The sequence below is a fragment of the Gymnogyps californianus genome, chromosome 4, assembly GCF_018139145.2.
Source record: "Gymnogyps californianus isolate 813 chromosome 4, ASM1813914v2, whole genome shotgun sequence".
Taxonomy (NCBI): domain Eukaryota; kingdom Metazoa; phylum Chordata; class Aves; order Accipitriformes; family Cathartidae; genus Gymnogyps; species Gymnogyps californianus.
In genome coordinates this window covers 40,298,541-40,326,358 of record NC_059474.1, presented here as the reverse complement: position 1 = coordinate 40,326,358, position 27,818 = coordinate 40,298,541, and the positions used below count along the sequence as shown (strand labels likewise).

Sequence of the window (27,818 nt, the reverse complement as noted above, 5' to 3'; positions counted from 1 at the left end):
ATCTCTCCTTGTTTAGAACAGTGCTCAAAAACCTAAATTACATTATCAAGTTATGTGTGTAGTAACAAAAGCAGCTTGGAGGCTGTGTAGTTACTTCATTTACATGTGCAATTTTTGAGCAATTAAAGACATATTTATGCAGAGTTCACAGGTAAAGAATCAATATCCAAATATTTGATTTTTCTTCTGTCAATGTGAAGAGACATTTCCATACTGATGCAGATTTTGGGAAACTGACCCACCTGAATATGCACCAACATAAGTGGTGGATGAAGCTCAAACTGATTGCATTTTGAAAGCTAGTGGTGTCATTATCTGTAAGTCAAATATAGAAATTTTAGGGTACAGAAGCAAATGTGGTGACTTGTACATAAATTAAGAGCCAAAGAACTCCAAACTTTAAGTGACCTTGCAGAATTCATGTTTTGTTCTTGCAGGCTTCTGCACAAGGTCAGTAAAGAACTGGCAGAATGGTATTTCCAGGATGGCCATGCGGTGCTTGCAGCATGTTGCCATCTGGCTGTTGAAAATATAGAGGTAATTTTTTTTTTCCTCTTTAACTATGGAAGGGCCAACATTGACTTCCTTTTTACATCTCCACATGTTAACTGTTCTTTAAAATGTATGTACCACATTCTAAAATGTGTTATACTTGGTATTTGCTTTGTATGTATTTATATAGAGAGTTTGATCCTTACAGTATTAAAGTTAGTAGCAAAACTCCCCTGATGCTATTAAATTCAAGATTTCTCTCATGCACAGAAAGTAGTATGTTATTATTTAATTGTATTTTCATATATAAAGTATCTTGTTATATTAGAAAATATAAGGTACCTAAGTACCTCACATATATACATATACACATAAGTATTACTGTTTACTGTTTATGGTGACTCAAAAGACCTATTCAGAACTGGAACTTCATTGTGCCTCAAAAGATGCAATCTCTGCCTTGAAGAATTTCCAGTCTAAATGACGAACAGGAAAAACCCCTACCCCTCAGTACAAAAATAGGTCTGACATGTAGGAAACATTTTATTAGATTTTTCATTTTGTTTATAGTTTTACAAATTGTTTCTTTTCCTCATTCTCTCTGGATTTTGTTGTTGCTGACTCAACATGTTCTTCCTCCTCTATCCCCCCAAATGAGTAAAATTCCATCTTAATGAGCTGTTCAGAGAGAAAGCAATAGTCAGTTAATGCTTGTATTTCAAAATAAACATATTTCAAGTTGTTGTGTAGTCTCTTACTGCTTAATATTCTGCTATGCCTATCAGCAACTCCAGTTGCCCAGAGAGGGTGAGAACAGGAGAGTCTTTCCTGGTCTGGTGTGTTTGGGGTTTTTTTTTTTTTTGGTTGGTTGGTTGGTTTTTTTGAGTCTTCTTTCATCAAAACAGAGAGGAAATATGTACTCTGAAAGCTAGTGTCCTTACTTAAGACTAGAAGGAACCGTTATCATGCTTTTTAGGTTTGATATTTATGTAAGCTCTTTGGTTGAATAAAGGAAGATTCTGCTAATGGAAATCTATTTGGTTATTTAAAAACTGATTAACATGTGGTGCACAATTATTTACTTATTCAAGAGACCCAAATTATATATGAAGTTGCTTTAATTAATGCATATTTTGTCATTCTGTAAAAAGCAGTCTCATAAATGAATGTCATATGCTCAACATGGTGAATCCTCAAAAATGCTTGTGTCCCTTAATGATATAATTTTTTCATTGAGCAAGCTTGCGATGGCAAACCTGATTCGTGGAAATGAACTGGAGTTGGCAATCAGTGTGGGTACTGTCTTAGGAGAAAGTGCAGCACAAGCAACACATTATGCCCTAGAATTACTAGCAAGAAAATGTATGACAGTAACAACATGGTAAGAATTTCTTAATCCAAAGAAGATTCCCCCCCCCTCCCCCTGCCCTCTCCTGACAAAACAATAAAGATGTTTCATTCTGAAACTTTTATAGACACCAAACCACCATGGGTAGGTAGAATAAGAATCGCTATGTTAGACCTTTGAAGTACAGGGCATGCAAATGTTCTGCTTTAATCTCAACATACATTATGTATGCATTGTAAATGAGAGAAGAGTCATTGTCAAACAAAGTATGAAACCCACTGAAAAAAACCCTAGGTACTTGGGCAATAGGTAGCATAGTAAGACCTAGTCTATACTGAGTAAAAATGACTGCTTCAGACAAAGTAAGGCTAGAATTGAATTATAAAGTCAAAAGGAACAGAAGCTTAAGTAGGATCTGTGAAGTGATTTTTAAGTACTTGCTTGAAAAATATAAACACTTAAGAGGCTGAGGAATTATTGTATCTTGGTATTGGGAATACAAAACAGCTGACAGATATAAGGGTGGAACAGGATTGCTATTTAATTCTGCAGGAATAAGTCATTTCTCTGTTGCATATAGGGGAAACTATCTGCTAAATTTTCTTTTCCTCCTTGTAGTGGTTTTACTTTGAAGGATACAGTTTTGGTCTGGTTTTTGTCTACCAATGAAAAGCAGAAAATCTTCCTAAGGTGTATTTGGCAGCTGTACAGGTGTTTCAGAATCAACATTTCATAGAAAACGTGTGCTTAAACACATATTGCAATTAAGCATCAGTTTTTCTGCTACAGTTGGTATTTGCTTAAGTATCTAGAGATGGCCTGAGAGAAACATAGTGGAACTCCTCTCTACAGAGCATTTAGCCTGCCTTAGACAATGAAGCATTGTAGAAAAAGATAAAATAAGAAATGGATGACTTGCTGCTTTGGTTTTGCAATGATTTAGCATGTCTGCATTGCACCAGTTCTAACAGGGTTGTTTTGGCAACTCCATCTGCAGCTTTTTAAGTCTCCTAAGCTCCTTCTCTGATCTCCCTGCCTTCATTGTGGAGAGTGGTTTTTATGTAGCCTCTGATAGGAAGCACTGGACATGGATTTAAGAAAAACTGTATATTTTTTCCAGTTCCATAACAAAAGCTTGTTCTGATCTCAGTGCTGTAACAAGTACTTATAATAGTATGGCACTTACGTGTATGTACATAAAACTTCTGCAAACTTATGGCATGTGTACACTGAAGTCTGCATGGGTATATGTGATACAATTTTAAATTGGTGTACTGCATATTGCCCAAGTATACATCTGGATTTGTCAGTGGGTTTCATATGCTGTGCTGAACACCTACTACAGCTACACCCTGCAATCCTGGATTCTGATTTGCAGCCATTACAGCGTATTTCTCTATTCTGTAGGAAAAGATCAAAGATTCCTGAATCTCTTCATATTTTGTAATAAAGAGATACTGGCACAGCATAATACCACTTAGGCCACTGCATCTATGAGATCATGTATGGGGAAGCTGGAGTTCAAGGGCCTCTGATATTTGAAGGGCTCCCTTTTTGTTTTTACTGGTTGTTATGCTTAGGGATATCCATCAGTTGGAAACATTTCATTGTAGAGACATACTTAACTGTAGACAAGGAATACCAAAAGGACTTTGGGTTAATAATGAAATCAGTTATTGGTGGAATGTTTTTTGGGTTTTCGTTGTTTGGTGTTTTGGTTTTTGGGGTTTTTTTTTTGTTTTGGTTTGGTTTGGTTTTTTAAGGAGTGCTCTAAAATATAAAATCAAAACTAAAAAGTCAAAACTAAACATTCATGCCCTTCCCCATCTTTCCAAATCTACAGCCTTGGGAAAATGTGTGAGTGTTTAAGAACACCATTTTCATTTTATTTGTGTTTAGCACCTAAACTGCTGTTAAAAGCAACCTTCTGCTTCTCAGCCTAGTGGTATTTTACTTGAGATACTGAATTCTGCATATGAGACTCAGCCACCTGATTTTGTTCTTTATACTGACGGTGTTTTCAGTTTGATTCTTAAAAAACATTCCAGGTAACGCAATTTGTAGGCTTCTTTGATATGAGGCCTTCTTTGGATTTTTTTAATATAAACATTTGATTTCAGTTTTTTGGCTGAGCAATTTCTAATCAGTTAAAAAAAAAAGTTTAAATTGCCTATGAAGATGAGTACATGTGAGTAACTGATCTTGAAAATAGTTGAACAACTTGTGAAATATCCTATATTCTGAAAGAGCTTTTCTGTAACTTGGAAAAGTGGCTATTGCATGGTAATAGTATAACAGATTTTCCAAAGACCTTTTGGCATTAGCTTCTTTAGGTTGTCAAAAGGCATTGGAAAGCTATTTTTTTTGTTGTTAAAGTCTGTTAACCTGACCCTTAGATTTGCTGTTGTAGTTTAATTATTTTCTATTAGAATTTTCCTCTGTAAATTAAGAATACAAAACAGTTTTGTTCATTACTGTTTCAATGTCTTCCTTTTAGCTTTCCATCACTTGGATACAGGTATTTTGCTTGTTTATAGAAAGAGAGATTTGAAAAGCATGTGAATTTACTAATGCTAAAAATAAGCTTAAACTAAGTGTTCTAATTTTTTAATTGTGATCAATACTTGAAAGTGGGATAGAAAGCAGTTGCAAATATTGGACAGTAGCTTACTCGAATATTTTTACGCCAAGGACCACATTCTACCAAGTTCCCCTGGATTTTCAGGAGTTTTTGCCTTACACAGGGGCAAGTCAGTCTTGTGGGTCACAGGAGAAATGATGTCTGCATGAACAGAAGAGTCACAGAACAACCAGAATAATCAGTTATTAAAAGCTTAATAGAATAACTGTTCCAAAATAATTTCTTAATATTTACATGTGTTCCCTCCAGCTGCTTGTTGTGTTAAGGAGGGGGTAACAAATGGTAAAAAGTTAGGAATATTTGAGAAATGGCAGTTTGCTGAAACACAGTTTTCCTTTCAGAAGGATGAAAATAGGTATCACATTCTTTTCTTGTATAATCTCTCTTTTGTAATGTCACGGAAGCACTAGCCATTCTGGATGACTGAGATGCTTTATGCTGATGTCATGGAGCTCTAGAAGCCTGGAAGTTTGAGGATGGTTTCATGACACAGAGCCACATTAACATCTTTCCTTCTTTCAAATTGGATAGGTCCTACTCTCCCTTCCCATCCCTGCTCTCATATTCTTCCATCTCACTTTGAGGTGGTTCTGATGCTTTAGGATTGCACAGCTGTTTAATTCAACCAACTAAAGCAACAGAAAATTAACACATGACTTCCCAAAAAAGATGAATAGATTAAGCCTTATTTATTGCACCAAAATAGTCTTAGAGACTGAGGTTGCTTCTGTTCTTCTCTGGAAATAGTATTTTTTTCAGTAAACTCTTCTTTATAAAAGGAATGTAAAAGAGAAAACAGAGTTTCCTCCAATTACAAACCATCAAGAGTAACTACATGTCATCTTTTGTTTGTGCAGGGATTTAGCAGCTGATCTTCTTATGATGATTCCTGATAATAAACTGCAGTTAGTAAAACTATGTGCTTTTTATCCTGGATGCATAGCAGAAATAAATGACCTGCATGAAAAGGTACAATGAAAAAGAATTTACCTGAATGCTGACAAGAGGTTATGTATTGATTTGTTTACTAATTTCAGCAAATTTAAGGCCAAATAAATCCTTAGGATGAATTTGTCATTAACAGTCTTATATGTTACATATCCTTTTTTGCTCTTTTAGTCTTCATTGACTTTATTTTCAGTATTGCACAAGAAGAACTTTAGTTCTTTAATTCTACTCTGAGTGTAGTCTTTCCAGGACACGGGTTACTTCCTGAAGTAGCTTATGATCTTCAGAATTACCTGTCAGTACGATTTATAACCTCCTCATCACTGAAGTGCAGCCTAATCATGTCTTGGCAGATCAGCTTTCTGTACTATCCTGAATTGTTTTACATCTTATGTCTGTAATCTCCTTAAATCCCCCCCTTTCCTCTTCAGCAGCAGAAGGGTCTGCTCCGCTAACTCCCTTAAGGTTCAACTCAGGCTGCACATCTATTAAGCAGTAGTAAAAAGTTCACAAAAACATTAGCAGTGGAAACTGATACTGCTTAAATTAAAGTTACAGAACTTTCTCCTCCTGTGTTGTTCTCTGGTCTAGATGGCTTTCTTAATGTGCATTATATGCAGGTATATCCTTCAAACAATGACTCTTCTTTCAGAGAGAGTTTGATCTTACTGTTATGCGCAAAATTCAGTATTTCTCTGCATCTTAGAGAATTGTTTGAATGTTATAATAATTCTTTGGCAAAATCTTTGTTTTCCAGTGTAATCTTCCTGATGTAGAAGAATGTATGCAGTTGGCAGAGACAATTCAGGCAGATGGGGATATATTTGAAACTATAAAGTACTATCTGTTAAGCACAGAACCTGAAAAGGCTCTCCCTATTGGCATTCAGTATGTGAAAGGTAGGTACTTGGATGAAGAAACCTTTTAAAGCGTAAGTCATTTGTATAGCTTGCCTCTTGAGATATTTTTGTTTCTATTTTTCAACAGAACAACTTTGTGGCTCCGATTGGACTTTAGATTCAGTCTGTCCGTATCTTGATCTTCTAAGTTACATACGCACTGAACGATTAGTGTTGCATAAATGTAGTGAGTGAGTATATTTTCCTTACTTATAAAAGTGGAATTTTCATTAAAGGAAACTTTTGGAATTAAAAAAATATAGGTGCACACTGTTAGTATCCTTTTTGTTTACCAGAAGAGCGGTACAAAAAAATTTCAGCACGCAGGCTAGTTCCCAATCTGGAGAATAGAATGTGGAATTTTCCTAAATTTTCAAGGTTTAGCAATAAGAAAAAAGATCTTTTACTGCTTCTTTCTCTATGGGGCATTTACAATGGGTGAATCAATGTTGGTCTTATTTGAAGAATCTCACTTTGATCAGCTCTGGTTTCAGTTTCCCAAAGAAAAAGAGCAGTGGTACCACACATAATATGGGTTTTTATGTCAAAGTGCGAAAGAAATTTGAGCTGTCACTCTCAGAATTAGCTCTAAAATAGTTGGATAGCTGTGGTTCACCTTTATGACAGATGGTTGAAGCCAGGCCTGGGTGCCTGCTCAGGTGTACATGTGAAGAACTAAAAGGAGCAAAAAGCTTAACTCTTATCTGTGGCCTGTGGGGAAACTTGGCGAAACTGAAGCCCACGCTAATATGTGGGGCAATTTTATTTACATTTAGAGTTTTATCACATTAGAAGATCTGAGTGACATTGGTTTTGTAACTTTACATGATTGTGCTTAATAACTATGTGTTGTACATGCTATTTAAAATTTAATAATTGAGATCAATATAAAGCAAAGTCTGTTGTAACAATTACATCACACAGAAAGTAAGCATAATCAGCAAACATATATTCTCCACAGAAGATGGATGGATAAATTGTTTTAAAATTATAATTTGAATATTAGTTTGTTTAATGTTTTTGCAAATGCTTGTTATTGTTCATGATTAATACTTGTCCATTTATAGATTTCGGAATGAGTTGCTGATTTTGTGTGGTTACATTGGGGCTTTACTTGCTATCAGAAGACAATACAATAGCATTGTACCTGCACTTTATGAGTATACAAGGTAATATTATGTTTTCAGTAACACTGAGAAATCTCAGTCCCTATTATGATGTATGCCATACATTGTCCCCACTTCCCCCTTCCCCCCCCCCCCCCCAAAAAAAAAAGAAAAAAAATCTGAGTTCCCAGTTCTGTTATAAAATTGTAAGGGTATACCCATGCCTGCATATAGAACCTTCATTACGTTATGCATTATACACGTAGAAGTTTCTGAGGTAATGCAACAAGTTGTGAATCCAGGATTTCAGTCAAACTCTTAGTTCTGCAAGAAAAACAATTTTTAGAAGTAGATGAGTATTCAGCATTACCTCTGTGCATGATTATATGTTGACAGTAACAGTTCTAGTTTTGTATCTATGTGTAGACCATTTGCCAAGACTTGCTCAGTAGCAACAAGGACAAGCTTTGAATTTAGAGTTCATGACTGGGCACTAGCTTGATTCCCACCAAGAAACCTGGCTTAACCTTCTGTTACTCAGTGAGCTAATATTCCCAGGCATTAATACACTTGACCTGGCCCACTTGATCTGACCTGGCCTGGTCCTGCCCACTTGGCACAGCTCAACCCCAACCAATCACCTGACTTGACCTGACCTGACTAGGCCCACCTGACTAGACTTGACTTGAACCAGCTCAGCCTGACCCAATTGACTTGACTTGACCTCACCCACTTCACATGCCCCAACTTGGCCCACTTGATGTGACTGGACATGTCTTGACTTTACCCGACACACTTGACTTGACCAGATTTGGCTTGGCCCAACCCACTTGACCCTACTCAACCTGACCCACTTGATTTCAGTTGGTACACTTGACTTGGCCTGACCCCACTTGTCCCGCTTGGACTTGAACCAACCAACTTGGACTTGAAAGGAGAAAGATTAAGATCAATAATCTTTATCTTACCTGGTAAATAAAATAGGCTTACATACAATACTTTAGTATTCCTTCCTCAGAGTATAACCATGATTGTTTAGTCTTCCTGTCTGGTTTGGTAACGATACTACTACCCAGCTGACTAACTTGCATTTCTCCCTCACAATTTGGGACTGTCAGATCCTTTTGGTTTTGTCACCTGACTTGCTGGGTAGCAAGGCCAGCTCCAAGATGTCATTGATTTCATAGTGCAAGCTGTGTTGGCATTGTTCTAGCTGTTACTGCTCCACTAGCTGCTCTAACTGACCACTGTAGCTTTGCTAACAATTTCAGCTCATTTATCTGTTCATCAAGAATAAGTGTTGCATATATGTTGTCCAGTCCTTTCACACCTGACTAGAATTGTGAGCTTTCCTACACCTTCTGATACTTTATCAGAATTGCCTACCCAGGATAATTAAACAACATAAATCTAACATGTCTGAGAACTGTGTGTTTGCCCCTTTTCTTCGACTCCTCTCCATCAGATGTCTCGACAGCACTCCTTTCCTCTTAGCCATCCTCATCTCGGAAACTTGGTGAGAGGATAGGGAAAAGGGAAAAGGACTGTTTGTTTGTTTTTCTTTTTTGAGCCACCAGACTTGTGTATGGAAAACAACAAGATGAAATATAAGCTTTTACAGAAGGGCTATTCTGATATGGAATTTAATAGACTTTGAGACTCAGTTTGTGATACTTTGGCTGTCAAGCTTTAAGTTTTCCTGGGATTTAAAGAACCACAGAACAATACTGGTCTAATTTTTTTTCTCAGCTTGCCCAATATTTCAGGATTCATAGATTTTTAGATTCCAGCTCATCTTAAACTGGACACTTACATGCTTAAGCTGGACATTTTTAAGGCATCCCAACACAAATGGAAGTTTGCTGAACTAGGTCAAGTAATAACTGTCCCTTGCATTATATTTTGATAAATAAAAAATGCGTCCACTGCAAGGGTTTTGAAACTTTTCCGGAAGTAATCAGGTGAAACAAGGCTGTCCCAGAGCATGGATTGAACCATGTTACTCTAACTGTATTTTTATCATATCTACTATATATAGGCAAAATGGGTCCTTAATTTTAGTAAAGTTGTCATTATTAAGAAATAAGAATGCATATAGCCTTAAAATGTAGAATGGCCTGAAAGAAAAAAAAAATAGAGCTGATTAAAGACAAGCTTAAATAAGGGGGTGTAAATAGGGATAATGAAAATCAAACTTAAATGAAAAGGTATACTTTTATATCTAGTAATTTAATATTTCTAAGCTTTAATATAGTGATTATTGTGAAGGATCAGTTTGTTTCCATAAAGTTATTTCCATATCCAATAAAAAATAGTTTTATATTACTACTGTCTATCTTGCTTTTCTTTTCAGAAAATATTCATTGCTAGAATTAATTTGGACTTTAATTACTTTCATTCCTTTTCAGTCAACTTTTAAAAAGACGGGAAGTATCTGTACCTTTGAAAATTGAACAGCTTTCTGAGGAGCTAGATGCATGGAGAGCTTGTACTCAATTAAACAAGTAGGTGGAAAAACATAAAATTACCATGAATGAGACTGTTAGTATTTAACTGTTTAGTTGTAAATACAGTATTTATTTCCTTTGTAAAATCTGAATATGAATGTAAAAAATGAGTACTTTGTAGCTCTTAATTTCTAACACAAATTAAGACGTATAGTTGAAAAACAAGTGTCTTTGGTCATAGGCCTAGCGATGAATTGCCGTGCACCCCGCCATCTGAAGCACAGAGAATGGTGTATTCAATACTCGTTTCACGAATACAAGAGGAGCCTCTGAAAGGAATGGTTGGGCCAGACTATGTCACTGGATCAAATCTCCCTAGTCATTCAGATGTTCACATCTCCTGTTTGACAGGGCTAAGGATACAGGTACGGTTTCAGAGAGCTGAGGTGTTCTTTCTCAGTGACAGCATTGACTAGTTGTGAGGTTGCCATAAATCTAAGGTCCCTCCCATCATTTGGGAGGAAAAATGTTTTCCCTGTTGTCACAGTAGCAGAAGTTAAAGAGGACAAGTGCTGACATCTGCTATATAAGAAAGGCTATATAAAGAAGAATTGTCCAATCAAATAATTGCCCAGTTTCCCAATCCAAAACTTTTTAATTTCCATGGGAAAGACAGATTTCCTTTGCCAAATGTTCTGCCTAAAGTGCATGTAACTTACTGCCTACTACCTCACCACGGCTTGAATAAAAACCAGGAAATTATTTATCTTCAACCACATATTAACATTATTCTGCTGTTAGTATTTATCATTATGGAAATGCATACTATAAAACTTGTAATTCATGATTAATTAAAGCCAGATATTAGAAGACTAAATATTCAAATATATTTATTCATCAATCACATAGAGCTTTATGATCAAAACATACTAGTCCTTATAACACCTCTTTGGTATATGTTGTTATTTCCATAAAGGGAAAATTGACAGAGCCTGAAAATGCTACTCTCAGGCTCCTGTCTCCAGACAGTGCCTCAGTGTGAATTTACTCTCTTCTGTGAGGCTGAGTCTGTTCCCTCTGTTCAGTGCAAGATGCCAGCCCAAAGAGTAACAGGGTTGTTCAGGGATTAAGAGGGATAGTTTTGTGTCAGAAATTGGAGATTGCAAAATGCTAGCAGGATTTTTGAGGTAAACAAAATTCACAACTGCACACCATCAAGTCTAAAAAAACTTGCTGCCAACACATTAGACCAGTGGTCTCTGGCTATGGCTATACTGTCAACATTTGCTAACAGCCACGTGAAGCTGCCATTGTTATAATCCATTCAACAAGAATAGCAAATATGGTGTCACCAGCTTGTCATCTACAATATCCTTATTTCTGGATTAGCGAACATTAGGAGTCATTGCTTTAGGCATGCAGATCAGCTCACAAATCACTTAGTTAATGCTGAGGTATAGAAGCCTAACTGCGTGGGTTTACAAGTTTTAAGTAGCAAGTTTGGAGAGCATAACTCTTTAAGAGGCACTTAAACTGAATTGCAGCTTTGAGACCGTATTTTGTCAAATGAAGAAATTAGCAAATAGCTCTTCTTGCATCAGATAAATTAGTATTTTGTCCTTTTCATAGTGAACATTTCAAATTATTCTGAAGACTGCATGTAGACTCCATGTTTTCAAACAATTCATGGAGGCATTATATTGTTTTTTTTGTAGATGGGGAAACACACAGATCAGCACAGATAATGACAGACACAATGAAATATGTACAGTATTCTGAAGGAAAAAACTTGTTATCTCAGTTTCTAATTCAGGCTAAATTTAACTCTGGAATAATTGACAAACATATATAAAATACCACAATTATTAAAAATCAAACTAAAAATTCAAGGATTATGAAATGTTGGGTCTCCAGATTTTGGAACATAACAAGTTCACTCAATTTATAATGTGTAACTATTAACAAAGCTTTAAGTTGGTGGGGTACAATTTTGCACAAACGTAGATGATGCTTGTAAACCAGGTTTTCACGTTCTTAGATAAAACAAAACGTGCTTGCTATTGTGGTAGCCTTTACACAATACGTGTGTACTTTCTTTTTCTTTTCTTTCCCTCCCCAAACATTTTTGCTGTATAGGGTCCAGTGTTCTTCCTTGAAGATGGAAAATCTGCTGTTTCACTGAATGATGCTTTGATGTGGGCCAAAGTGAATCCTTTTTCACCACTAGGAACAGGAATACGACTTAACCCATTTTGATGAGGTGTTTTCCTCTGTACTTTGTAGTGCTTAAAATACCACTCTGGGCGTTAATACTGATTTAACCTTGATTGTCAAAGGACAGAGAGATGGCAGTAGACTCCTCCTGAAGGGCAATTACTTGGACTTTGAAAATTTCTGTACAGATGTTTGTTGATAATCCAAAGAAAAAGTTATTTGAGAATCCAAAGAAAAAAAAAAAGTCCTAACTTCATAGACAGCCATGTCTTTTTTTAAAATAAGAATAGTGTTGTCAGAGAATACAGACATATTTCAGTCAACTTTGTGTAAACAGATGCCTTGTAAAGGAAGTAAGCAACTATCTGCACATTATCAAAATATTGATAACAAACTGTGAAATCCATAAACACACTTTCAAATACATAATAATAGAATGACTTTATTGATAGCCACTGCAACCTATTTTTAGAATGACTGGAATCCTGCTGCTGTTTCACACATTGTGTCCCCCTTTTTAATTTTAACTAATTTTTACACACCGGATTCTATAGCAAAAGTAAAATTTAAAAAGTGCTGAGATGATTTTTTTTTTTTATCCATTAGTTATTGTGCTTTAATAGCAGTACAAAGATGTTTACTAATGTTTTGTTTAGATAGGTTTGAATATCTAGATTATAAAATTCTATTTTCTAATAAGTTCATCTTTAGCAACTGTCCCCCTTATACTTTCACTGGAAGCTAAAATGTATTTATAAAACTCTTTTTTTTTTTTTTTTTTTTTAAACAAAGGATTTATAAGGAATAAACAGTAAATGTATTGAAATTATTTAAATATTATGTACATTTAAAATGCTTGTTTTCTTTTTACATTTTGTATTAGTTATAAATATACATATAGTATGACAGACCAGAAGTAAATACTTGTGCATATATTTTTATTTACTAAAGCTGTGCTCAAATGGAAAGAAAAGTATGGCAATAGAATACTAAGAATATTTAAATTTTAAAGCTGTGTATAGTATGGAATTTAATAATAAGGCAAATCTTATTCTTATTAGTAATTATTCTTATTAATAATTCTTATAATCAGAATTACTTGCCTGTAGAAAAGATGCCTTGGTTATAATATTCTTTATTAGCTTAATTGATGGCACACAAGCAGAAATCTACTTTATCTGTTGTTACATTTTTTGCTGCTGCTTTAAAATAAATTTTAAAATCCTGATAGTTACATAAAATGTAAAGAAGTTGCAATTAAAAATTGGCAGAACTATTTCTAGAGAAACTGTTGTAAAACTGGAAATAACACAAGGTCTCTTTTAGCAGATCCTATCGAACAAAATCCTCAATATATAGGTAAGCAATGCCCTTATTTAACTAGAAATAACAATGCCACCATGCTGGAAAGGTGGGATGGAGATTACAAGTAAAAAATTCCTGTCTTTTTTTGTTGGTTTTTTCCCCCCCCCTCTTTAAAAAGTTAAAATTTCATTCTGTCAATGTTCTAGGATATTATTACAGGATTTCTGGTGTAAGAATATATTGGGGGGGGGGGAAGCTTAGCTGCTTTGTAACCTATACAAAAACATTTTTGTAAATACTTGGATGCTGGAAGAGAATGTTTTACTTTTTGCAGGTATTGTTTGGAAAATGTTTTCCTTTGTTTAACCCTGTGGAGCTTGGGGAATGAGAGTGGGATTTCAGAAATAAAAATTCATAGTTTTTGAAAGAATTTTCCAGCAGTCAGTATCTGATGTGTTGCTTCTGTCAAATGAAAGACTAGCTATCTTTTAGCACATAAATTGTACAACCTTGTATGCAAAAGTTGTTAATAGAGTTGGAGAGCAAAGGTAAGAACTGAACATGCAGCCCTGTGACTGATGATTGGGATCTGAAGGATTGACTCAACTGCCACTCTACTATATTTAAAATCTTTTGCTATGTCCTAAGGATTTTTACTGATATTTCACAGTTTAAGTATCTTACAATATGTAGTATAACTGCATCAATTTGTTGCATGTAAATTGTGCCTTAACGTGGAATCTTAGACAAATCTACTCCCTCTTTAAATTAGAGAGTCAGGGTTGAAAAGTCTTTGATTGCTGAAATACAAAAATTAAGTCAAAGGGTGCTTTTTATATCGGGAATCCATCAGGTAACAGTCATTGTGAATAAAATGAGGTTGCATTTTCTTTAAGGTGGTTGTACCCCATGTGGTGAGTGAGGGGAACATGCAGAAAAGGTTGTAATTCTGTCTGCTGCTACAACTGTGGTTGCAACTGTCAAACTATAGATTCATCATTTTCAAAAACAATTTCAGATTGTTTGCTAATGTGTGACTTCATTGTCTGGCACAGCTAGTCAAATACAGATACTTCCCCTTAATATTAAAGAAGCCTTTGTCTTCAAACGATTGTTTGACTCTTCTGTAAAAGTCATATTTCTATTTGAATGAAGAAATTTATCAAGCTATACAGCTAGTGCTTTCCAATTGCTATTAAATCTCAGTTAAGTTTAACATCACTTTATCCCTACAAAATCAAATTTATTGTTCTATTGAAAGAATCTGACCCACATTACTGACATGTTTATAAGCTTCACAGACTGCAGTCACATGTGAGACTTTCCTAGGTAGCTTCCAAAACAATACCAAAAAATCTGTCATGCTATAAACTCTTCCCACTGCAAACACTGCCTTTAAAGTGAGATATGACACTTTAAATCCATGTTGTTGAATTTTTTCATTGGGGAAAATCATTTAAATCCAGAATTACAATTTAAGATGACACTAATGCAAGAAACTCCCTTCATTCTTTACACAGAAAATTAACTAAACTACTGAGTCTAGATACCTTTTTCAGAATAGGCATTAGGTTTTTTTAAAACTTGAAGCTTACACATTTATGTAGGAAGTAAATGAAATCCAGGATCGCCTTTCCTCTAGATAAAAATTACTAAAAACATGGGGCAGGGAACAGATTTAGAAAAGCAGTTGTGAAGACCAGTATGTGTTTGCACAGTAGGTCAAGATATGAAGACATGAAGTACACTTTCAGATTTAGTGAATATTTCACATGCAACAATTTTACCTTGTGGCTTCTAATGTTGCATCAGTAACATCTGTGTTAGAAAAATTCACTGATAAAATAGTAAACCAGCTCTAAGAAGAAATGAAGCTGAAAAGGAAGCAAGGCAATGTTATAAAAACAAGTAAATTGCAGTATTGCAGAAATTAAGAGATAATAACAACAGTTGTATTTTAGAATATGATGATTTCAAAGAGGTTTTCAATTTATTTGCTTAAAAGAGAATTGTTCCCTAACAGACAGTAAACTTAAATTTCTTTTTGTTGATTATGCAGTAATCAGAATGGGGTTTGTGTTTCAAAGTTCCACTCTCTGGGTAATCCTTTCAGTGGTCTCCTGGGAGGTACCAAGCATCCATTGTAACAGGATCTGTCAGCTTGTTTCACCTGGTTTTCTTTAAAATGAACACCTGTTTTGTCTCTTGTTTCTGAGGAATCTAGATGCATGGGGTGGGGGGGGTAGGGGGGAATTGGAAAACTATGTTAAAAGAAACAGTGGCTTTGAAGATTCAGAGTATCAAAACTCCATAATTTAAAAGTGACAATGTGGGTTTCATCACCTTTTAGTTTAAATTTAGTGTACAATTTTGTAGTTAAACAGTGAAAGGCGGCCTCATCTTTCCTTATGAAAGCAGCATTTTAGCCCTATATATACATAAAGCCAAAGCAGTACCATCTTTGGAGGGTATGATTATTTGAACCAAGGTAGACTATTGTTGGTAGGAAAAGGGAATAATATACACAAAGAACCTGAAAATCGATCTGACTGATCAGTTCGGGACTGTTGCTACCAGCGTCCAAACCAGCCGAACACGATGGGATCTATGTGGGGAGGGCTATCGTATGGTTCAGCAGCACGCGCACGAACAGGACTCTGACTTGCTACAGAGCTGACTGTGCGTGTCCCACTTTTCCTGCAGCGTATCCTACAGTTCCCTACACAGTCAAGGTGTCTGTCAGTGCTGTGGGAATTACTGCTTCAGTAAGGACTGGAGCACCTGCCCGATCACATACTCATCAACAAAGTGAAGATCTCCATTATATAATTGGAGGGAGGAAAACTGATTTCAGTATGGTGAAAGTATCCAGAATAAATCAAAGCTCTGAGGAAGGTAATAGAAGCACTTTTGAATACTAGAATAGTTCCTACAGCTGCCATGCCAGGGAAAAGCTCAAAGCAATTTTATGTTAAAAATAAAAAAATACTGGCAACCCCCTCCAAACTTCCTATTTTCTAAGAAATTGTATCTGTTAGCTTGGCCTGTGGCACAGAAGAAACTTACACGGGAATGTTAGGTTCCATGTTGGTGCCAGCATTTTGAGGAGGACACTGAGAACTCATGGCAGTGCAGAAAAGGGCTCCAAAATGAAACAAACCAGAGAACTCAGTCTCATTTGGGAAGCATCATTGACATGGCCGTGATGTCTTTTAATTGAGACAGAGCATCTTCCAAAAAAAAGACACGCTTTAGTTAACACACTGGTTAGGAAGTTGAATGTAAGAAAATTCAAGTGAAATGCAGTGGCCTGCAAGACCGAGGAGGTCAGACTAGACAGGCTAATGATCTCTAGACCTCATAATATCTGAACTGGTTGCAGTAAGACCGATACGTGTACCAACATTTGCAAGACTGGATTGATACAGGAGTATTATTTTTTTTAAAAGGTCATATAGTTTGTCTTACAGAAGAGAAGAGTAATAACATGAAAATGAACAGAATTATAAACTCCAACTGATTGATTTAAAAATATCCTTTTACTCTTGAAGACCATGTGATAATATCGCTGACCCAATTCCTAACACTCATTATCCACATAAATTAACCTAATTAGCAGAAGAAGGAAATAATTAGCTATTGCATTATCACTTCACCTGCTCTTAAGGCTGAACAAAGCCAGTCCTCTCAGCCGCTCCTTGTACGTCAGCCCACTAACCACCTTGGTGGCCCTTCCTGGACTCGCTCCAGTATTTTGATGTATGTTTTGTTACCGGGTGGTCCAACACTGACTGCAGTACTCCAGGTGCAGTCTCACAAGTGCCATAAAGAGGATCAGAATCACTTCCAAAAGTGTGTTCTTCGAAGGACACTGTTCAACTTGTTCTCCATCGGGAAACCCTATGTCCTTTTCTGCAAAGGTCCTTTCTAACCAACTGGCCACAGCCTGTAGCAGTGCCTGGGTTACTCCATCACCAGTGGTGGACTTTCTGTCTTTGCTGAGTGTCATGTCTTGTCAGCCTGTTTCTCCAGCCTTTTGAAGTCCCTCTGAACCTGGTGGGACCTCCAGCATGTCAGTCACTCCCCTATTTGCCACATGTGTCCTCCATCCCATTGTCCCAGGTCATGAATAAGACATTAAGCAATACTGGCCCAAGAAGTGATCCCTAAGGGAGATCACTTGTAACCGGCCATCAGCTGGACGTCATCTACAACCTTTTGATCAGCCCTTTGAATATGACAGTCCAGCCAATTTTCCATCCACCTCATCAACCACTTACTTTTACCCACTCTATGTCTCGGTAATTGGACTACAAGGACACTATACAACATCCACTGCTATCCCCTGGAACCCAGAGCCATTTATTTCTTCAAAGAATATCAGTGACAAGTTACAGTATTTCTACTATAGGTCTCATGATTTGGCCAAGAAGAGCTAAGGAACTCAGCAGCTTCTTTCAGTAATAAGGAGTAGCAGGGGGGAGTATTTATCAATAACAAACATGTTAATGGGGGAAGCGCTATTTATTAAATTTAAATTTTACTCCAGTAGCATAACACTGATACACTACCCGAGGAATGTTGAATGTAGCCACACAGCAGTCATCAAACACTGGGAAAATTCAGAAGACTGTATGCATGACCCAATTCATGTTATCACCCGTACGATTCTAATGGTACTCCCCAACTATGTTTAGGCAAGCAAGACAAAGGCAACCGCAGGAGGCCTGCTGCTGGCTGCCCTCAGTTGGCATTCTGACACTGAGCGCTGTAGCGGTGGCAAAATATGACTGTCCCAAGCTCTGGCCCTGCTCTTCTGCTTTTTAAGAAAATAAAAACCAACAACAAAAACACTCATGTGGATCCTCTTCCCTCTCTTGCATTCTCATTCTCATGTGCATACTAACGATGGCATTAACCTTCTGTCTATTATGTTAATACTGGGCTCCATCATTATTTCTGTTAGCCTGATGTTACTCTTGATTGATAGCCTCTGAAGCTGTTGATCTGGCGACCAGGGGTAACTGTGCCTGGTAATAGTAGTCAGTAAAATCAACCTCCCTGTTTTGAAGCTAATTCTGAAGAAAAAAAAAAGTGTTCAGGAGTTGATTACTTTTTTAAAAAATCACTTAATATTAGTTATTTAGTTTTTACAGTTCTATAACATATAATTACTTTCATTTTGAAAAGAGGGAAACCAATATACAATCATCTTAAATAGCTTGACCAAAGCTATTTGGTCAAGCTGAAGGGAATCAAGCAACAGTCGATATTCAGGCCTGTGAGCTCAATCAGCTAGGTTAAAGCTTCTCAAACTCTTCTTCCAGAGTCAAATTTGACTTTAAAACACATTTTTCATTTATGACTGTGCTATTTCTTGCCAAATCAGGATAAGATATGAAAGATATCCAGCAATATGTCAGTGCTAGTGATGAACAGCGACGAAACCGCCTGTAGGCATCACCAACTCACCCTCCGTTAGTTAACGTCGCGTAGATGTCCGGCACCAGAGCTTCTGCTGCTCCTGGCTTACGGTGAATTGTTCCCTCTATCAGCTCCTGGGCGAGGTTCAGCTTCTGTTTCGCAAAAAACTTTATGCAACAGGAAACAAAGTTTCGGGCATGAGGAGGTGTGAAGGTGCCTGTATGGTTCTGTTACCCAAACTGAGATTTCTTGTTGCCCCAAAAACCCCTTTCATTCACCCGGAGAGGCTTTCAGTACTAAGACCTAATTTGTACGAACGCAAAAATAAGCCACATATTGCCGAAAGCAACTGCTTAGCCTGGGTGTTCACGTTTTATACATCTCATTCTCGTGGACTGGGAACTCCAAATGACACAATTTAGGTCGGCACCCTCCCCCCGCACACACCCCCCCCCTCTGCCCCAACGGCCGCCCTAACGGTCGGTCCGCGCGCAGCCCCGCCACCGCCGCGGGGCCCTCAGCAGCCGCAGCCGGGACCAGCTGCCGAGCTGGGCGGGCAGCGAGCTCCCCTTCCCGCAGGCGCGGCTCTGGCGGTCCGCCGGCTTCTAGCGCGGCGGGATCTCCGCCACCAGGTACCCGGGGGAGAAGTCCCTGCCGAGACAGCACAAGGGGGCGCCGGCACCGGCTCCCGCTCCCCGGCCCGGCGCGGCGCACCTGCGGTAGCGCCTGGGGCAGCGGGAGAGGTCGAGGCCCCGCAGGCAGCGGAGCACGGTGCGGGGCAGCCCCGGCTGCGGGGAAGCCATGGCGGCGCAGAGCCACGCTCGCCGCCGAGAACCCCTCGCCGCCTCCCGGCAACGGCCGTAGCGAGGCAGCGGGCGGCGCGGGCGGGGCTGGCGATGGCTCGGCTCCGCTCCGCCCCGCCTTCGGGCCGGCAGGGCGGGCAGGGCCGCGGGCGGTGCCGGGCGCTGCCGGAGCCGCTGCCGAGCGGCCCCTCGGGGCGGGCGGGCGGGAGCAGCCCCGCGGGCCGGGCGCCCCTGCCGGCGGGCAGCTGCGGGGGGGCAGCCCCGGCGGTAAACGCACGGGATACCTTGTTTTCCGTATGTTTTCTGAGACCGCCAGTGCGGTATCGTTTGTGTGGCTCTTGAGTGCTTCTTCAGCAAGCCTGCAGGATTTCACGGTTGGATTTCTTTGCAGAATTGAGATATTACACTACTTTTTTTTCCTGAAAATCTCTTATGATACTTTTTTGCTGGTATAATAATTCATATAATAAGAGATACTTCAGCCAGTAAAGAAGGCTCCTTCTAAACTTGGGTGAGCTGTAGCAGTCTTTAACAGTGCTCTGACATGGTTCAATGTTTCAGATCCTGGTTCCTAATATTTTAATACATTACTTAACATTTATTTCATACTAAGAATTCAACCCATCGGAGCCCCATTGCAATGGGGCCCCCACATAATGGGAACAGTAACAAGCCTGTTTCCTTTCATTTTTGGCTAAACAAGGGATCATTTTTTGGAAAGAATTTTACCAAACACTAATGTCAGGTATTTCATTACTATGTATTTTTGGTATGTGGCATTAGCGTCGTCTGATCTGCCGGAGACCTGTTCCAGTACATAGTCCTGCCAGGGCAACAACATCCATTCCCTATTTTGTTTGTTCCCGTTACATAGTAACAGAAGTGCACCCATCCAACTCGGCTCATCTTGCCAAAGTGACTCTATTTTCATATTATTATCTGGTAGCAAAAGATTAAAGATTATGTTGAGAACTGCATAGTGCCTGAGATTGAAGTCATACTATTACTGTAAGCTAGTTCTGGATTACTCTTCTGGCTAGTCTACCATTCTATAGAATTAAAGAGAAAGGAGTACCGAATACCGAGATTTTACAAAACTCTCAAGATGGTCTTGTTTGCTCTTTGGAAGCCAGCAAGGATCAGTGGGAGTGGTGGGAACAGACAAATGCCACGAGAGCATGAACACACCTGTTCGCGATGCGATGGCTTGGACACTCATGTGACTGTCAGCAAAACTTCTAACATCAGCTAGTTTTGTTTCGAACAGGTGTTTTGCAGAATAGCCATGCTTGCTGAAAACTAATCTTACTGTATAGAACATGAGAGAGCTTGTTTTTATGACACTTCTGAGTCAAACTTGAAAAGCGCTGTGCGCACCTGAAGGTGAGGGTCTGAATGATCTCATTCTGCATAGAGAAGTTCAACAGTGCCATGGTTGTCTTGGCACTTCCTTGTTTCTTGAAGTAATACACAGTAATGGTATCGTACCTAAAAACACAAATTACTAGTTTCTAGATGAAAACCAAAACCACTCAACTTGCTCCATTAGAGAGTATGTACATTAGGGACTCCTAAGCAGTTCCTCTTATTTGCATCTGACTTCCCTTTACAGGGACTCCAGAAGAGGCCCTCACTAGAGTTTTTGCAGGGATCAGAAGCAAATTAAGATTACTGCTAACAAGGGCAAGTGTCAGAGAGCTGCATTTTTATTAGGATATAATTTAGCAACTGATTAAGCATTCTTCTTTGTGAAAACTTCCTCTATAGTTAGTTCCTCACTTTGCATCTTTCCAGTAGGAACATAAATACTGAAAGGAGTCACTGAAAAGGAAGGGAAGAGGGTGAATCACCAAGGGCAAGTGGTAAATTTTCAGGTGTCTCATGCTTTGGTTTGCAGGAATTGAGTATCAGTCACTGAGGAAGTAACCTGTTCTCAAAGGAAGACCAAAGGAAAAGACTGAGAGGAGCAGCGCTGTATTTTGCTGAAGTAGTCAGATCACCTTTTTTGACATGACTGGCAATCGTCACCATGCAAGGGCATGAGCGAGGCAGAAATCCTTTGGGTTTTCTAATGTTTCTTGGGGGTGTCAGCATTCCTTCTCTGGCTAGAGAGTTGAACAGTAAGATTTCAACCTGATCACAGAAATGCCTGCTAGAGCATTCTGGGATTCTTCACCATGATTTTTGGAGCTGGGTAATTGTTTATAAACTAGACAGCAAGAGAAATCATGTCCTTTTCAGAGTGATACCTGTCCTGATACAGGGAACTGATGTATTTCTGGAGCCTTGCATGCACCTCCTGAACTTGAGGTTGAAGATCCACATCTCCACGATATGCCTTCAGAAACCTCACAGATACCATACAATAATATATGCCTTTCTCTGAGGCAAATAATTATTTAATATGCCGATGAGTTGTGATACAGCCTTGTTATGAAAAGATAAGGAAAGAACCCAGATAATTCTGTTTTACAAGAGGAGATCGAAAGTATCTCAGCATTAAGGCTTTTGAGGAATATTCCTCTGGAATTTTTAAAGTTACTAATTGTACTAATAAACAGAGAATCTATAAACTGTGCATGGCTGAAAAACTTGTGATTATGTTCACAGCAGCATAATTCCAATTCACAGCACAGGCAGTGAGGAAGAATAAAGGAAGTTTCTCACTGTTATTAATGAATTGTCTATATAAAGAAAAAGAAGAAAAAATTGACATCTATTTGTTTTATTTTTATCACTGTATATAGTGCACCTATCACCAAGTATTTTTAGGTACACAAGCAATAGAAATTTAAAAACACATAAAATAATGACTCCAAGTGGACAAACTTAAGAAATAATAATGAAGAAACTCTTTGTGGTTCAGGTGTGTCAAACAGATTTTAAAAGTATAAACACAATTAAAATTAACAGCACTAAAGCTATTTAGTAAGTGTTAAGCTAAAGCTACACAATCATTTCCCAGAGTATCAGCACACTTATTCAATTCAGCCTTATTAGCACCTTGGTACCAGTTGCTGAATGGCTCCCAATTATTATTACATACCAACACCAGGTGTCAAAGATATATATTTTTTTTAAGTAATATGCAAAAGGCTTTTTTTCCGCCCAGCAGTTCTTTAGATAAAACGTACAATAAACAGAAAAAAGAAAAAGTACTTGTTATTCAAGATTCTAAAGGTTAATGACTATGTTATCTATACTGTAAGAAATTCTTCAGTATTGTTGGCAACTGGAGTTGTGGGACAAGATGCAGTCTAGCTCTTCCTATGTAATTTCGGATACGTAGTCGGCAGAGCTGACAAAGAGAAGATGGTGTGGCTGCAAACAAAAAAGAAAGGAGTTTAATTATACAACTATAAAAGCCAGTACTTTGTTTCGCAACAGTCTTACACAATAACGGGATTTCTAAAAAAAAAGTGTTCATATTTTGCAAATTTGTGCTTTTCCTTCCTTCCTTTTCCTTCATTGCCTTTTTGCCCTCAAAGATAAAGACTGGGGCTGCTGAAACCTTATTAATAATCAGGGAAATACTCAAAAAAGCAAGGTCAGGTCAGCAAATAATTTGTGTTTCTAAATTAAAAACCAGCTCCCAGAAAATATCTGATGTCAACAACTTTAAAAACTGCAGTATTTTTATTTTTTTTATTCGTAGAACAGGTGAAATACATGCCACGGCACTACAAGCTGCACTACCAATGCATCACTGCAACAAGAATAAGCAGGCAAAATACCCCGAGATCCTGGACCATGTTTAGTGGTCTCACTAGCTCATGATAACGTCTTTGTCCCTCTGTGCCCCCCCACTCCCTCAAAATGAACACATTGCTGTGTTTGTCTGGGCAATAAAACCATACGCGTTTCATGCCAATTCATTTTTTTTGACATCTTTGCTGTGGCTTTTAAAAATCCTACTAGCCTTGGTAATTTTGTGATAACCAACTGTTTTTAGAGGGTTTTTTTTTTAACAGCATTCAGACTACAGAGATTTTTTCTGGAGGAAAACATTAATCAATGCTACTTGTCAGTTCACCTCTAAAGAGGTGCCCACGGTTACTGCAATAGTTTCTCTGCTTATTTCCCACCTTTGTCTTGTGGCTTATTCTTATGCTGTACATAGGTCAGTCTGAACAAATCCAGTTCCCTTTGGGATTTTCTCTCTCCCTCTAAGGCAACAGACCTTTAAGAGTTTTAAGGGACTCTAAGTGTTGACTCCTGTTCCTCAGGTACTTACAATTCAGTAAAGAAAATTTAGAAAATGAAACTTACTATACTTTTTGCCTACAATCAAAATAAAGTGCTTTATATGCACTTAAAAATATATTTTTAAAAATATTGGGACAGCTGGCCAAAAATAGATGTATTTTTAATCTGAAATTGAAATATTCTGGTTTTTTTAACAAGGTCTGTAACAGCCAATAAAAATGCAGCTTTCATGTCTAATTGTGTAAGCACCCGATAAACATAAGATGATACCTTTTCAGCTTGTATAAATTCTGACGCTGCTTGGTCAACAGGCTCTGGCCTGAGACTAAATATTACTGGGTATTTTTATAGTTAGAAAGAAATTTACCTGAATGTTAATATATTCATTTCATAAAGCACAATGTTAGCTTCTAAACATGGGTTGTTTGGCCTGTTGGTTGTTTTTTTTTGGGGGGGGGGGGGCGGGGGGCGGTGGTTGGGCTTTTTTTAAGAATACAAGTTATAGTTGCAAAAACATACATGTAAAACTTACCTTCATGGAGGAGCAGCAGTCTCTCCACTAAACTGCTTGGAGCAGCTAAATCAACAGGCCTCTCAAAATCTGTATTTTTGGCATTTATGTCTGCCCCAAATTCAAGGAGTAGGTTTACAATCTCTGTGCTAGAATGCTGGGCAGCAGCATGGAGTGGTGTTTCCAAATGCTTTCCTTTCTGCACATTGGCACCTGGTCGGTAGATGCACATAAAGAGACGTAAGAAGAGATTAATTAAAATTGTCATTCAGTAAAGATGATGTTACAAAATAAACAAAAAAACCCCCACTGTCCTAGAACGCCACAGTGAATTTAGCCACTTTATTAATTTTATTGCATAGCACTATAGCTAATCATATCAGTGGGGTTTTTTTTAACCCATACACTTATCCTAGGTTTTATTACCTAAGCACAGCTAGATTTTAAAGGAAAAAACTTTATAAAAAGAAGGAAAAGAAAAAACAAATTAGGTCATGTGAGCATCAGTGTTGCCCTAATTATAAAAAAGTACATTTTGTACATGTTTAAGAAAATTTGCACTACATAAAAATACATTTTCCTTATTTAAGTCTTTAAAAAGAATCACTAAACTGAAGTTTAGTATTTATATTTTTATAAGTACACCAACTCAAGAAGGAATCTATCTTGGATGCTTTATAGTTTTTCGTGTGTTGAAGCTGGCAAAGGGCTTGAAATAGATTCCCATCCCATCCAATCTTTATCAAGGATTTTTCTATAAAGGACTTAATTTTAATTAAGGAGGGGTACACAGTCAAGAAAGCTAATAGGGAAAAAAAACCCAAACCACTTATTCTCCCAATCCACAGAATTCTAATTATTACACTTTTGTATTAATAAGGAATTGCTAATTTATTTTAAATTAAAATGGACCAAATTAATTTGAAATAATGCATTCATATTCAAGAAAAAATTATCCATACAAGTGTTAAACAAAACTAGCTAGTATGGAAGAATTTCCCTTATAGGCAAGCTGTTAGTCCCCCTAAAACTGGGTTTGCCCCAACAGTTTTCTAGACTATTCTAGCAGAAGAAAAACCCAGACTTCTTAAGAGAGCTTTAGTGATTTTGTGAGACAAAAATTGGCTTCTGTACCAACTTTTCGCCCCGAATCAACAATTTTTGCCTTTTTAATTCCCCTTTGAGTAAAGTAATTTAATAATATCACAGGCCTAGCAATTAGATTTGAAGTCTGAATAACTCACTGTTCTCAGTATAAACAATTTGAGATTACTTCCATGGTATCACTCTCTTGCCTATTTCATTGTCTGTTTGCTTTTCAACTTCTTATACATGCTCATAAATTGATAAAATATGAAAAAATTCAGATTGACATAAGTAGTTACTTATATTCTCAATTTACATACCCTTTTCTACTTCAGGGCACCAATGAATGTAGAATATGCCCTTCTGTAACTGTTTGTAATGTATGCTAGTATTTGAATCCCAAAATATGCTAATTATACTTCTGCGGTTCTTAAACATAAAAATCATGACATAGGATAGTTAATCATACAAGGAGACTGACTTAATGAGAAGCAATTTAACTGCTTGCTTAAGTTCTAAATAACCAGCAATTAACTAGAAAAACAATTCCGATGCAATGATGGCAAGTCTGTAATTATTCATATATACATTTTCAGTCATTGTGCTGCAGGACACAAAAGCCCTGTATGTCATTACCTGAAACACAGTAAATGATCCTTTAGCTATGCCGATTGTGTCCCTGGACTTGTGCTGAAACAGAGTGAGCCTCCAACATCTCTTTCCCGTTGATTAAATAAATAATGCAAAATTTAGGATCAAATGCCTTTTACCTTACCTCTTCTCTCTGCAACTCAGCCTCTATGCCTTGTAAAAAGATCAATCAGAACATGCTGAAGAATGAGAAAGGGTGGGACTACGTTGCTAAAAAAGTTCTGTTGAAAGCTCAATGATCACTACATAAAATTCCTTTCTCAAAGTTGATTTTTTGTGTTTGTTTTTCTTACAGAAAATGGACATCTACAAAGCTGTAGTAGGTGCTAAAAATTTTGAACTTCCATTTTATTGGTCTTGCTTCCTTTTTCCCCTCATATGCTTGCTATGCCACAAAAAAATGAAAGACATAGTAAGTTATTATAAGAAAACAAGCATCACAGAATAAACTTAGATGTAGAGCCCTGCAAGCAAGGGTTCTAGTTTCATTGATTGAGCACAGGTCACTTCAAGGGTGAGTACAGTATGCTTATTTTACAAACTAGTAATATTTTTATTTAAATCATGACGTACCTGCATAAAGAAGCTTTCGAATACAATGGATCTGCTGTGAAACACATGCTACATACAGAGGTGTTCCTAAATGAGGAAGATCTTGGTCAACATCTATACCCCAGGATATCAGTACCTCCAGACATTCACTGTGACCTGTCAGTACAAAGCATGACAGAGTTTGCTGGACTTCAGTAAGCTGTCTCATAGACAAAACCAGACATGTTTCTTAACACTATTATTGAGATATTCGTCAACTGCTCCATGTTTGTTCAGCAGGTAATTTCTTACCTCTGCTTGCTGCTTCATGAGTTGGTGACGGAAGACAGGACTCCCACTGAGCTTTGGCACCATACTCTAACAGGAGCTCAGCACATGCTGCACTGCCTCTCGAACATGCATTAAATAAAGGTGTCACTCCATCAATTGTTGTAGCGTTTACCTAGAATATATAAAATCTATTTAAGAACAGAATTGAAAGAAGGGTAAATTTTTAAACAGGATGTAGTTAGAAATTGCATTAAAATACCAAAAAAATTACTGGTTAGAGTAACGTAGCTTAACTGATCAGTCCCTGTGCTACTGTCTTCCTCTCACCACACCCCTCAGTTGAAGTTATTTACTATTATTCTTGTTAAACTATGTTGAATAGACCAAAATACACCTGGAATACTACAGAGCACACATTAACATCTGGGCAGTAAGTAATTTGCAAAAGTCATTCAACTTAGCTTGTGTCGTTGATACAGATAATCTACACTTTGTGTAGTAATGGGATAATGGAAACCTTTTCTCCACAGCTCTGTCAAGAATGCAAACTCCGTATTAAATGTGAGAATTATTTGCCATTTTCTTCTGTGGTTTTAATCTCCAGGTTGGAGTGATATTTCACAGGATGGAGACAAAGCTAATAGTACAGGCTCACTGTTTTAATACCAACCTCGCCACCTCACTGGTTAACTGAATATTCCCAGTGTTAGAGAATGAGGAGAGAAACTAGGCAAATTTGTGAGGGCTAATGATACTAGAGGAAGGAGCACAGGTATTAGGAGAGGGCTCCTTCCAGGACTCTGGCCTGTCCTCTTCCATGCACCCCCCAAACCCACCAAAACAATTAAAAGTACTAAAAAAATTCAGATAGGAAAATTAAATTTGTTCTTATAGTTTTGTCTATAGTATCTATAG

The 27,818-nt window shown here is 37.7% G+C and overlaps 2 protein-coding genes across 8 annotated transcripts in view; one reads left to right on the top strand and one right to left on the bottom strand.

The window, feature by feature from the left end:
* WDR17 (WD repeat domain 17) overlaps positions 1 to 12,838 on the top strand; it is a 46,376-nt gene extending 33,538 nt beyond the window's left edge. For 2 of the 5 annotated variants that reach the window (XM_050895707.1, XM_050895711.1), the window contains 10 exons: positions 438 to 537; positions 1,734 to 1,873; positions 4,338 to 4,358; positions 5,339 to 5,450; positions 6,187 to 6,328; positions 6,417 to 6,519; positions 7,396 to 7,497; positions 9,843 to 9,938; positions 10,123 to 10,306; positions 12,018 to 12,838. In XM_050895707.1, coding sequence (XP_050751664.1) covers positions 438 to 537; positions 1,734 to 1,873; positions 4,338 to 4,358; positions 5,339 to 5,450; positions 6,187 to 6,328; positions 6,417 to 6,519; positions 7,396 to 7,497; positions 9,843 to 9,938; positions 10,123 to 10,306; positions 12,018 to 12,137 — 1,120 coding nt within the window. In that variant the 3' untranslated portion in view covers positions 12,138 to 12,838. Of the gene's footprint in view, positions 1 to 437; positions 538 to 1,733; positions 1,874 to 4,337; positions 4,359 to 5,317; positions 5,451 to 6,186; positions 6,329 to 6,416; positions 6,520 to 7,395; positions 7,498 to 9,842; positions 9,939 to 10,122; positions 10,307 to 12,017 lie in introns of all 5 variants that reach the window. The other 3 variants (XM_050895712.1, XM_050895710.1, XM_050895708.1) reach the window with 2 other exon arrangements.
* A 9,498-nt stretch (positions 12,839 to 22,336) lies between these two features.
* The window catches only part of ASB5 (ankyrin repeat and SOCS box containing 5), a 41,285-nt gene continuing 35,803 nt past the window's right edge, over positions 22,337 to 27,818 (bottom strand). For all 3 annotated transcript variants that reach the window (XM_050895572.1, XM_050895574.1, XM_050895575.1), the window contains 4 exons: positions 26,925 to 27,075; positions 26,655 to 26,789; positions 24,366 to 24,557; positions 22,337 to 22,948 (listed from right to left, as the gene is read on the bottom strand). In XM_050895572.1, the coding sequence (XP_050751529.1) occupies positions 22,821 to 22,948; positions 24,366 to 24,557; positions 26,655 to 26,789; positions 26,925 to 27,075 (606 nt within the window). In that variant the 3' untranslated portion in view covers positions 22,337 to 22,820. The remainder of the gene's footprint in view (positions 22,949 to 24,365; positions 24,558 to 26,654; positions 26,790 to 26,924; positions 27,076 to 27,818) is intronic.